General features: G+C 33.4%; 1 protein-coding gene across 2 annotated transcripts in view; it reads right to left on the bottom strand.

Moving 5' to 3' along the window:
• Positions 1-13,481, bottom strand: part of PDGFC (platelet derived growth factor C) — a 215,833-nt gene that overhangs the window by 38,204 nt on the left and 164,148 nt on the right. For both annotated transcript variants that reach the window (XM_003899300.4, XM_009207763.4), the window contains exon 3: positions 11,727-11,907. In XM_003899300.4, the coding sequence (XP_003899349.1) occupies positions 11,727-11,907 (181 nt within the window). The remainder of the gene's footprint in view (positions 1-11,726; positions 11,908-13,481) is intronic.

The following is a 13,481-nucleotide window of genomic DNA, read 5'->3' as shown; positions in this document are numbered from 1 at the left end:
AAGTGCTCTGAATCTTTTGCATTCCAGAGTGACACATTCTGTAGGTGTTTAATAGAAGACAGCCTATTCACTAGAAATACTTGCTTTCCAATTTTATTCTCCTATTTCTTAGCATAAATTTTAGCCTTACAAGTTTCCATAAGAATACGATTCTGAAAAATTTGGCACTGGCAAGAATGCTAAGATACATCATGGAACTGCGTAATTTCGCTAATACTGATGAAATATGATGGATAAGAAAACTATTGACTGCATTCACATTTTTAATTTTTCTTGGACTCCAGGTGTTTTAAAAAAGCTTCTTATTTGGATTTGAATTTTAAGATTACTGTGTGGAGACACTACAGTTTAACCCTCAATATTCATCAGCATTGTCACTACTAAAAAAAATTTTGGTAAATTCTAATTAGTTCACCATTTTTTCAAAGTTACCAAAGTATCTGTGACATCATAATCAAGAGGAATAGTATGCAGGTCTTTTAATAGGAAAACAAAGATGGTTGGAAGAGAGCTTAAATTTTCTGTTTCTCTCTCAATGATCTTTCTCCTATTTTCCAAACCAGTCAAGAGGCAGTCTGGCTTTAAAGAGAACTCTCTTCACTCTATATATGTGAGTTTTAATCTACAAAGGAGTAGTAATATTGCAATATGGGGATTAAATAATATATTTTTAAAAACCGTCATAAGGCACACTTATTTTAAACTATGTTCATTCTCTTCTGCCTGACTCAAGTATTTTCAAATTGATAACAATAAACATTTTCTTTCCAAAAGCTTAAAATATATATATATGCCTTTCAAAATTAACATCTTTAGAAGTATACAACACTAACCATACTTATCATTTAGCTTTGTTCTAAGATTATCAGAGGACATAAAAATGGAAAGTTATATATAAAATCAGAGTCATGTGATTTCAAAGTAATATTAAATAAATAAAAATACAATTATGTCATCTGAATTAGAAAGAGATGCAAAATTTTAAAAGCTCTAGTTTTAATGTTCAAAGCATTTAAATATATTAACAACATTACTAAAATAGGTAAACAATTGTTGATTATGAGAATACTGATGAGAGTAGCATTTTCTCCAATGTGTGGATCATATGGTAAGTTGTTTGGAGACACCTGCCATGTTATTATGAATGAAGCAGGGTTGGCATCCTAGTGGATACAACTAGACATTATATTAATGTTACAACAGAGTGCAAGATATGCTAAATAGCTCATCAATATTGAAACTGCCTTTGCAAAAATTGTAACTGTGAGAAGATTACGACAGTGAAAGGGCTCTGATTTAACCAATCCTCATCTTGCCTTTAACTTCCAAACTGCCCTTAGTCATTCCTAGACCAAGCTAACTTTGGGAGAAATTTAGTTTATAGCTTAAGTTTTAATACACCTTTCCCCAAACTCAACTGTCATTGTACTATGAATGAAACACTAAAAGCTTAGGAGGGTGAGAGAAGCCTGAACTTCCTTAAGGTGTAGAAGTAAAGGATTATGAGCCATTATTCTCAAGGACAAGATATTTGCAACTTTCCCACTTACTCTTGCAGATAGCATCATTATTGTAGAACTTAAGATTGGTCTTTTAGATGTCTTTCCAGACGTTTGCATTTCTGATGACCAATAGCTCCACCCAGACTCTTAACGGGTCCTGTGGCCCCCACCCAGAAGCAAAGTCAGAGTAAAAGCATCATTTTCCATGCCCCTATGACTGCATCCACAGCCAGTCAGCAGCACCCATTCCCTTGCCTGCCAAACTATCCTTGAAAAACCCTAGCCTCTGAATTTTGGGGAGGCTGATTTGAGTAACAATAAAGTTCCAGCCCCTGTTTAGCTGGCTCTATGTGCAGTAAACGCTATCTCTCATGCAAGTCCCCTATCTTGATAAATCAAGCTCTACCTGGGCACTTGACAAAACGAGCCCCCTGGAAGGTTACAGTATCAACCTCTATGTATGCCTTTCTTGCATTAAAAGTAAACACAATATTAGCATAATCATGCAAAGCATCTCCTACTAGAGTTTATTTTATCTGCCATAGGAGGGAAATGGAGAGTTCTTCCTTGGAAGCCATTTACAGAGCATGGCATTTGGCACATACTAAGTCCTTAATATACTTGTGCAGTGTTTCGAATGTTGTATTAATCAAATATAAAGTAAATCTTTAATAGGAACATCAACATACGAATTCCACTAATAAAGAAAGAATGCAAAGACGGTAATTGTGGCTCTGTTCTCTTCTGAAATTATTAATTCTAAAGGTATTTCAAAATGCATAATCCCTTGTGAAAGGAAAATAAAAACTCAGAACCCCAACTCACTATGCCAAAAGCAAAAAAAAATTAAGCTGAAACCTCAGTCATACAAGACGCTGCTTTTCCTTTTGTTCCTAAGTAGATAGGGACAGATAAAAGGCAAAATATCTCCACAGGTGGGTAGCTACTCTACATTCACCCTATGTTACACAAAAAGCCAAATTAGTGAGCCTGAGAGGAATATATAATTGTCTATTTTCCTACCTCCTCCTTTTTTCTTGCAACATGTGGTTAAAATATCTTCCCTCTTTCCCCTCTAGCCCAACTTTTCCCTTTAAATACTGAAGCCCTCAACTTCGTTGTTGGAGAAAGGCATGGGCCACAGACTGTTTTCATGATTTTGTATTGTTTTCTTCTGGGTATATCCTTAACTTTGGCAACATAAACTTCTAAATTGATTGAGATCTGTCTCACACACTTTTTGGTTTTCACCCTTAAGGCCAAAGAAAATCAGAAAAGAGTCAACAGCAATAAAATTCCAAAAACTGAAAAGGAGGTTGATGTGTCGTCACTGGATTGGTGGGCTTTGCAAAATTTGGCAGGGGCACAGCCAAGAAGCAATCAAATATATATAAAGGAACAATAAACGAACAACTGAAAATCTGTTAACGAAACTGTCATATACCCCAAATCTGGTTTTCTCTTGGCAGAAGACTGACAGTTCTGATTTGTTCTGTGGAAAACCCAAGCAGAGTAGAGGTTATGGAGAAGGTAGAGTAGAAACCTATATATACACACACACACACACGTATATATATATATATATGTATATATATATGTATATATACGTATATATATATGTATATATGTATATATATGTATATATATATGTATATATATGTATATATATATGTATATATATGTATATATATGTATATATATGTATATATACACACACATTTTACATATACAAAAACTTATATATATTAGATGTATACAATGCTGAATATCTCGGTGTTAATCAACTCAGCTTCTAGTTTAGAAAACTGGTAGCCAGTATTTATACTCTTAGAAAACAGATCAGAGGAATCAGAGTGTTTTCAAGAAACTGACTGAGCCAGCATGCAATAGAGTAAAAACAATAGTGGGCAAGCCCATCCACATGCACAGAATGTCCAATTGACTTTTAAGTGGCCAGCTTAAATTCTAGACTTAATCAGTATTCATTTAAGTTTGAGGGTTAATACTTAGAGCATTTTAAGTTATGCAAGACTGCAAAAATTTTATCTCTGATGCTCCATTTTCTCAGTATATTCATGGAAGTTTTACTCTGTTCACAAAGAAGTAAATTGAGACACAGAAAGACAAAAGATCCAGCAAACAGAGGATCTAATGCAAGGAAATGTCAAAAGGAATGGTCAGGATGATGGCAGAAGGAGATTGCAAGGATGACGCTGTGCAGCCATTCTAAAGGGTGAGCAGTCCACATTGGAGCAGGCCAGATGGCTGCAGCAAAGATTTCTTCAAGAACACAAAATTGTTAGAAAACCAAATGTGTCTGATTGTACTAAGAAGAGATTTACACAATCTGAGGAACAGTTTCAGGATGAATCAGTGATGAAATACAAAAGCTATACAAACCAAAAAATAATTCCAAGGGAAACAAAAAGAACAGAAACAGAAATGGAGTCATGGTATACAGTTCATGGCTCAGCTGTGAAAAATGACTACAGAGCTACCATAATGTACACAATGAATTTGTATTTGATATAATCAGGATATAATAGAGGATGGGGTGCTGGGAAGTATCTGTATGTGTGGTAAAGGCAGGAGGGTGAAAGAAAGTGAAAGATGGCTTCATCTTCCAATGAGAAATCGATAGGTAATTTGTAAAAGAGTGAAGAAGTAGATATAAAAGCATGTTAAATAGAGTCATAGAGGTAAATTCTAAAAAGTCAGTTCAAAAAATTGGAAGTGCCTGCCTACAAAAGGCAGAAAAGTCATTTAGGAAGGGAAAAGTGGTATGAACTGCTATTTTTGTAATAAATGTAAGAGAAATATTTGCCATTTAGAAATAGGTGCAAAATTAATGACAAAATTAAATGTAAAAAATATAGAAAATGGAAGAATATTTCTTGACAACTGGAAATGTCTTATTTTACTAACAGTGTCTAATGTTGTAGAATGAATGAATATCTATTCTAGAATTGTGCTTCAATGCTGGAACTATGTCATCTGTGATTTATCAAACAAGTTTAGTGTTGAACAGAAAAGAAGGCAGAGGACAATCTTGCATAGTTCCGTGGGTAACAGCCACTGAGAGCTGACAAAATTGATAGTCTTTAATATATTGCTTGGAAGAGCTGGTACAATACATACAAGTGCTAAAAACTGAAATATATCTACCTAATTTTATGGGAAAGTCCCACTCTTTTTGCAACCCTGAAAAATAAAGAGAACACATGTATTAAATATGCAGAGTTTCCCATCTATTCATATAAAATTCATTTGTTTGAATATAAAAAAATTCACTAAAATCTTGAAATAAAAGTAACTGTAAAACATAAATAAATAAATAAACTCTGTTAATGTTGGCATGTTGAAAAAAAAGCAAATGTATTCTGATCAAACTATAGTTTAGAGCAACTGAATCTCCAAGCATATCTGATGAAAATACAGATAACTGAGCATCACCCCAGACTAAGAAAATGAGGATCCCTGACTAATCTGATAACAAGCATTTTTAATAAGCTCTTGAGAGATTTTTATAATGCATTTGAGAAAAAATTTATACTGAATAGCTCCTGGAGTTTTTGTCTGATTGCTTATTGATTTTTTTCTTTAATCTAAGGGTTATGACATCCCTCTGCTCTCCACATTCCCATCTTCCTTCTCAAAATCTTTCCAAACCACTCAATATGACAGTCACATTCTGTATTTTTACAGGTATGTATTTTTTTCCTCCAAAACGAGGTAAGTTATCAGAGACCAAGGGTGATATTATATACATCTTTGAATTTTCTCAACAAATATCTGATCAATTAAGGTATTTAGAGTGTTGAACGGGTGGGAATATTGAAGAAAAACTATGTAATTTATAATTTTAACTTGCACCATACTTATTTCTAGAAAACAACTCTTTCCATCAGGTTTAGATGGAAAGAGTTGTGAGGTTGCCATTTTATCTCCAAGCTTTTAAATCTCTGTGGCTTTAGCTATAAAATATGAATCAATCAAACCTCAAGCTTTCAATTAGTCTACGATTTTATTTACAACCCTCTTATAAAATGACTTACAATAATCTGTCTGCCATTTACCATTCCTACATAGTGCTGATTGCCTTTTTCTTTCTAACTACAAATCATATCATCTGTGAAATTCTTTCTTAGACAGCAAGAAATTAACTGGAACAAAAGGAATCAGTAGAAATGAAACAGAGACACCATGATCATCATATGAAAGAGAGCATTGTGCCCATGGAGTAGAAGTAGAATAGAAAAATACATTAAGCAATTCTTAGCCAAGTAGGAGTTTAGTCTCTATAGCAATTATATAATTTCCTAGATGCAATAAAATACTGTCATCTCAAGACTCCTTGCATAAATATACAAGTATATTGTATATTTTAATAAAAATCTAATCATTCAACAAGTGCTTCAGACTACAGTATAGATAAACAGTACTTGAAATACCTCTTCCAGTCTCTAAATACAAAAAAAATTCTAAGAATCTAAATTTTCTCTTAATTCTCCTTGAGGTAAATACAAATCCATTTTTAAGTAAGTTTTCAAATAAAGGTTGACTTATTAGAATTGGTTTAACAATAGGGGAATGCAATGCAATAAGTTATGAAAATTTAACATTTAAAAAAATCTTGAGCACATCCTGCCACTAATGTTTTTTTCTGTAGGATTGGTGTTGTTATATTGCTCCAAGTATTTTTATTCCAGGCATGCTGCTTTTTTCCCTAGGAAAGAAAGTGAATTAATGTATTTGAAGCCTTGTTTGAGAGTTGGTTGGATTTTTTCTTAACCTGAACATAAAAGCAAATTTGGCTTTCAGTTAAGACTTTTCTTGACATGATATTAACAGTGAAATTACCTACTGGCATATGTCAGAAGGGATGAAAAAAAAAATCCTCCCTCCTCTTCTCCCCCTCTCACTTCAATATTCACTGTGCCGCTTTGTTCACCGTATCCTGCATAATTAATAACCACTTTGGCAATCAGTCATGCATTCCTTAATAGCACCTCAGGCATCAAGTGTCCTTCTAACCCCTCCCCATAGAAACCCTACACCCTTCTACAGGGCATGCTGGCCAGTACGCCCACTGAACTCTGGATAAGTCATTTACAAAATCACCATTAAGAAAAACACACAGTTGCGGTTATAATGTGGCTATAATACTTACATACTAGTCTATATTATTATTTAATCTTTGTATATAATTTAATAACAAGAATAAACAAGATTCAATATCCAAACAAGTATCATTGATTATACATAGCTTTTTAAAATGTAAAATCATAAAAGTGATAGAACAAATTAGGAGGCAACTTAAAAGAAGATGAGGTTCACTGAAGTGCGTGAGTTAAAGTACTCTTCAGTTCATCCATCCCCTGCCCATCTTATCAGGCAAAGAAAAAGAGGGTAAATATACATCGACTCAATTTGTATAGTGGCTATAACTTCTATTTCTCTTAATCTAAACTGATATATTCATTAAATGGCAACAAGTAAATAAATTATTGTAAACATTATCATTACTTTGGATCAGAAACCTTAGACTAAGAGACTGAAAAATATAATATTCAATAAAACCATTTAAGAAAAATCAGTGGTAACCATTTTTCATGTTAACCAAATTGGAGGGAGAATAAGAAAATCCTCAAATCTCATAGACATCAAAAAAACAACAAATAGCATTGTACTCAAGAAGAATAGTTCTAAATATAAGACTAAAATAACTAAAAATTCATATTTAGATTTGTATATTTCACTTAAAAATAGGTATGGTTTAATTGAAGCAGTTTTCTGACCAAAACAATATGCAGTACTTTTTAGAACTGAGAAATGAAACTTTTAATAAGGTCTTTTGATTCTGGAGGAAAAGTTATTATTTCAGCCTTTTTAGGTTTCTTAACATTTTAAATAATGGTGCTTATGCTACAGTACACAGAGTAAAACATATATAATCTATTATAAATTACTCCAAAATTAAACAAGAAATTTTCCTTTCTTTCTAAAAGATCTGAAATGTGTTCTGGGCTCTCACTGTGTGTGGCCTCCAAACAGAAACAAGCTTGCACTGTTTTATTTCAGTTTTGCTTCATTTCTTCCCAAACAATCTCTCACTGCTAATCTACCAGGTCTTTTTTTTTCTCTCTTTTAGCAGAAAGGGGAAAAAAAAAATCAAAGACATTAACTCCTTAGACACAACTATAAAAGTTGAACACTGTATGTATCATTTGGCATCAATTTGCATGGATTTATTTTTTTTAGTTATTAATGGAGCATGACTGGAGAATAATATTTCCATAAATAATTCTCTAAAATATCATTGAAATATTATAATTTTAAAATTATGTAGACATTCTAGTACTACTGTTTTAAAAAGCTACAACTAGCTATAACCTCAAGTAAATACCGTATGCTAAAGTTATTTCTAAAACTATGTTTAGTTTATAATACCAAATGAAAAAATGGAGAGAAAAATTTTATTTATGTCTTATTGTAAAGTACCTGTGAATCAAGAAAATGATATGGAAATCCTAACAAAAGGAAAGTACTGATATTTATAATAAATATGTAAAATCTTTAAATATTAGAACAGCATCACTTTATTCAAACGAACAAGTCATCTCTTATTTAACTATATGTTCTATTATTCACAAATTGAGGAAAAGAAGAGCGGGTAAATCATCTTACAAGGGTGAACATAATTTTTAATGGCAACCTGTGTGGCAAAAACTGTTTCTGAAAATTCTAACTAATATATTAAAACTCTGCCTCTAAGACACATGGTAATCAGAACCAAGGAGTCTTAAATGTTGACCAGAACCAGATATCCATTTATATTCCCAAATAAGGCTACAGGGCTATCTCTTTACCTGTGAAATACAAAGAATTTTAAAATCAACTTCACCCATAATTTGTCCTAGAAAAAATGTGATTAAACTCACTTAAAATTTTTTCTGTATATTAATGCATGCAAAATATTCATTGGGTTGATTATAAAAAGCAGATGTTAACTGTATATACTAATGTTTATAAAATCATTAGCATGCACTAAATTCTTTAACTTCAGTGGATGTCCCACTAATTCCCACTCCTCACTGCTTTCCCTAAAAAGAAAACCAGGCAATTCTTTAACTAATGCAAGAATGTGTCTTTGGTAATATAGCCTAAGGTATTAGGACAGCAGAGTATCTGGTGTCATTACTGTGAGTCTACTGCTTTTCAGTTTATGAATTATCTCTGTTGTGTGACAGGAACAAAGGTGACATATAATAAATAGGAAGGTACTATAGCTCTCTGTGGGTTTTAGACAACTCTAAGATGAAATGACTGAATTTCTATGAAATCTTAATGAGCAGCTACAATGTGAATGGCATTGTGCTAGGCACTCCTGACAAACCCCAATGCAGAAAGTTAATTGTCTATTATAAACTAGTAGTTAATATTATTTTTATGATTACAAAGAAATCATTGTGGCCAGTGGAACCTATAGTGGCATTTTGCAGAGGTAGGTTTCTAATCAATGAGACCGTTGCCTCTGGGGAACTGAGTGTGCTGATAGGAAGTTTATCCAGAGCAAAAAGAAAAATAAAAGCATCAGAGATCATCCAGGAGCTTGGAGGGACCTGAGCAAATGCCTCAAGAACTTTTAAGTCAGCTGTCCAAGAGGCACACTTTCTTGCTTTAGGCTTTCATTAATCTGATACATAGATAAGATTGATGGATTGCACCCTGTTAGCAAAGTGTGAGTAGTGGAGGCGGTGCATGGAGGGAGGAGTGTAATTTAGAAGTACACAATGATAATTCAAAACATTCTGCAAGGCTCCACAGCATAACCACTTGTCAAATTCTAACTCATCAGATCTCACCCTTCTGCAGGCAGTTTATTAAGAGTAGAATGAATGTGGCTGTAAGTAGAGAGATGAATGGATATATGGAACCAAGGCAAAGCACAGGTGAAGAAATGGCAGGTTAATTGTCAAAGTAAATTTAAACACAGAAAAACCAAAGCTTGTGAGATTGTAAAATTCATATAATTTCTCCAGAAAGCAATCTTAAAAATTAAAATCACCAAGTTATACTTATTAGTCACTGTAGGGCCCTACCTTCATGCTCTCCTGTTTCTTCCAGTCCAAAAGCCTATTGTTTTCCTAAACATAGTTTAACTACAAGAACTCCTATGCCTTTTCTCCCCACGTATCTCCATTATCTACGGCCCAGTATAGGTCAACGTAGTTGCCACACAAAGCCTGGCTCAATAGAGGCCAGGAGAGTCGACAATAGCCCACTGAAGTCCATACTGACAATTTACCAATCCATTTCAACAATCATTTAAAAATGTGGTGAATTCAATTCCAACAATGGAACCAATGACATACATTTGGCCTAAAGTCTCCCAGATGTGGTGTCTGGTCTCAGTCACAGAGAATCTCTGATAATAGGTCAACCCTGGTGACAAGGCCTTTCTTAGCCAAGAGGATGGATGGCACTTTCAATCAACCGTTGGGTTCTTACTTCATCACAAGGCTCATGAATCTGACAACATTCACACACATAGAGTAAATCCTCTATTAGTTAAGCTGGGTGACTGAATTGCATGATCAACTCAGCATTCAAGTATTTATTGAGAGACTATTAGGTGCTCAGATCTGAGCTAGCTACTATAAATACCATACATACACTATGTCCACTATGTATATGTGTAGTACATACATATAGTATGCATTTATCTTTACATATTTGATTTAATGCATATAACTCCTTGGGTTACAAAACCAGAAAATCTATGTAGTCATAAAATCAGAAAAAAAAAAAAAAACCTTTAGTGGTGATATTTATACATTTTAGCTTTTGTGTTTTATTCCATAGGAGGACAGTAGATTGCTATTTATACACATTTAAATTAATATAATATGGAGAGAAGTTCATTTAAAATAGAAATAATATCCTTAAAGTTATTTTGTCACATGTTTGGGATGAATAAAAACCTTTGCTCTCACAAAGACTTGCTAGTGTGTTTTTTACTACAATTTAATATATTCCATATTTAAATATTTGAGAAATATTTCACTTTGTGAAAGTGTACCCATAGCCCTCAAGGCCACCCTAGCCTAAAAAATATTTAACTCACTAAGTTCTGTGAAACAAGATACTGTAAAAGTATATTAAATAGATTCTTAGTGGCTTTACTCAAGCAAATAATCGGTATTAAACTATTATCTAATAAAAACATACATTTTTGTCTACCATTAACATTTTTATTTATAGGTAGAATTGTTTGTTACATTTTATTAAAATTTAAATTTAAAAATATTAAAGTATTATATTGAATTTTAAAAAATTTTGGAAAGCCTGTAATCGCAGCACTTTGGGAGGCCGAGGTCATGAGGATCACGAGGTCAGGAGATCGAGACCATCCTGGCTAACACAGTGAAACCCCGTCTCTACTAAAAAATACAAAAAACTAGCCGGGCGAGGTGGCGGGCGCCTGTAGTCCCAGCTACTCGGGAGGCTGAGGCAGGAGAATGGCGTGAACCTGGGAGGCGGAGCTTGCAGTGAGCTGAGATCTGGCCACTGCACTCCAGCCTGGGTGACAGAGCGAGACTCTATCCTGCCCCCCCCCCCAAAAAAAAAAAAAAAATTGGAAAGTAACAAAGAAAATGGTACAGAATATATACTGGCAAAAAGTATTTCATAATGGAATACAATTTGGGATATCTTAAATAATCTACATAAGAAAACTGACCAAAATTCAAAACTTATATACAAGTTATGACATTTATAACATACTTCAGAGATTTCTCCTTTAACTTCAACAATACATGATAAATGATCCTACTATTACTAAATGAATAAATTATTTTCAAAATTCAGTTTGCATTTTATTGTTTCTTTTTAGCTATACCCTTAACTAATACTTACATTTTCTTTATTTAATCAGTTGCCTAGATAATATTTCATAGACTCTGGAGCAATCAAAAAGGGAAATTTCTGCTTAACAATACAATATAAATATAATATAAAATGGTAAATATTGATTTTATATTTTCTAATTTGCCTAATCAATTGCTGGCTTGGCATGTACAGAGTTTTTATTTACATAAAAAAGAAATCCCAGCTAGGTTCATTTTCTGATTTTTTTTCTGATTCTCATGTGTAAGAGGAGAAAAATAAAAATAAACAAAGAGCTGATCGAGTAAAGTAAGGGGATCTCAAAGTGGTACTTACTGGCATGACAATGTTGTAGTGGATGCAGAACCCTGGTTCAGAAGGAAAATATTCATCAGATACAAATCTTATCCTAATTTGATTTCCTTTAGAAATCTGTTTTCCTGGTACAGTACCAGAACCACACCAGCGCCCTAATATAGTTCCATCACTGGGTTCCTCAACTTCTACAAAATCATACCTGCAAAAAGACAAAGGGGAAAAGACATCATTTCATAATCTGTTATTCTGGCAATTACAAGTTTCCTGTCTGTGAATGCTATGACTTCATGGACCACGGCAATGAGTTAATCCAAAATTAAACTGGGAGCATATAATTAAGTACTCTAAAGAAGAGACACAACTGAAAATGAGTCCCAAGTTAAAGAAATATGAGTCTATTTGGAGTCCTTAGTTTTTCTATTTACGAATTCCAAATTCATTAAATAACTATCCTAAAACTTAAACATTTTGTAAGGAGCAACCATATCTGACATTAAATTCATGAATTATTGAATATAATTTTCATTTGGACATGACACTGTGACTCCATCTTTAATACCTATTATTACTTTATTTTCTGAGAGTAACTCTTTCATCCAGCCAGGGGCCTTGACTCTCTTTCCCCATCTGTGATGCAAGCTTTCCTAGAGCTACTTCATTGTATACGTATCTTTCGTACCTCACTTGGTACCATTCTTCCTTTCTGTGACCTTCCTGGGTGTTCTCAGCTTACTGTCATCTTTCTCTTTTTGATAAACACATATTTCTAACTAACCACATATGTGTATAAGTGATCCATCTTCTTAGGCTGTTAATCCTTGAAGAAAGGAACCAGTTCTTACATATTTCTATTTTATATTTCCCTACACACAGTATCTTAAACAGAGGAATAAGTGATTGTTTTAAACACGTGTCAACTTTTCGCTTGGAAGGTTTGGATCAGTGGTGCTCCCTGAGACCAGTGCTGCCCCATGACAGAGTGTTTTGGAAATCTGTAGAAACATTTTAGGTTGTCTCAATGATTGGGGGTGATTGAAATGTAGCAGGCAAGGTCCACAAAAGCTCAACACTGGAAAGTTCTGAAAATGAGTATTTGCCCCATGTCCTCCATGCCTTTCAAATATTTCACTGGACATTTCATGCAGGTGCAATTTCTACTACGGGTCATCTAAGTTTGGAAACTTACATCATCTCATGTATAAACGCATATATATTTTGCACTGTTTTAGGTAAGGTAAATTTTCAAGAAAGTCAACTATAGAGTAAGCTGAGGGAATTTTCTGTATTTTGTTTATAACTTTACTAAGAGTTACTCACTTGGAAAAACATGTCACTAACAGGAATGCTGGTTATACTATTTTCATTCCAACTAAAACAAACATATTCATATTAGTCTATATTTATAGCTGTTATTCACAATGAGTCTACTTAAAAGATGCTGACATCTTCCTTTATTTTTCTAGGGTAATTGTTACTGTTCATTTATATACTGAAACACGTTATTTTAAAATAAATTACTTTGTTATAGATTTATATAACATGCAGGCAATATATTTTTGAAACAATTTTGCATATAGATAGATAATTGCTTTTATGAATTGCATTTCAGAATATTAAACAGGGCATTGCAAAACTTTTGTTAAAAGGAAGTCTGACACGGTTGTAAACCACCGATAGATTTTTTTTTCAAAATTTTAAGTTCAGTAGATACCAGACTACCAAAAATACTACATTTTATGTAGTATTAAACATACAAAAGAAAAAGTTGCTGAA

Source organism: Papio anubis, chromosome 3 (assembly GCF_008728515.1).
Source record: "Papio anubis isolate 15944 chromosome 3, Panubis1.0, whole genome shotgun sequence".
NCBI classification, from domain to species: domain Eukaryota; kingdom Metazoa; phylum Chordata; class Mammalia; order Primates; family Cercopithecidae; genus Papio; species Papio anubis.
Note: the sequence above shows the minus strand (reverse complement) of the source record. Positions and strands in the feature narration are given on the sequence as shown.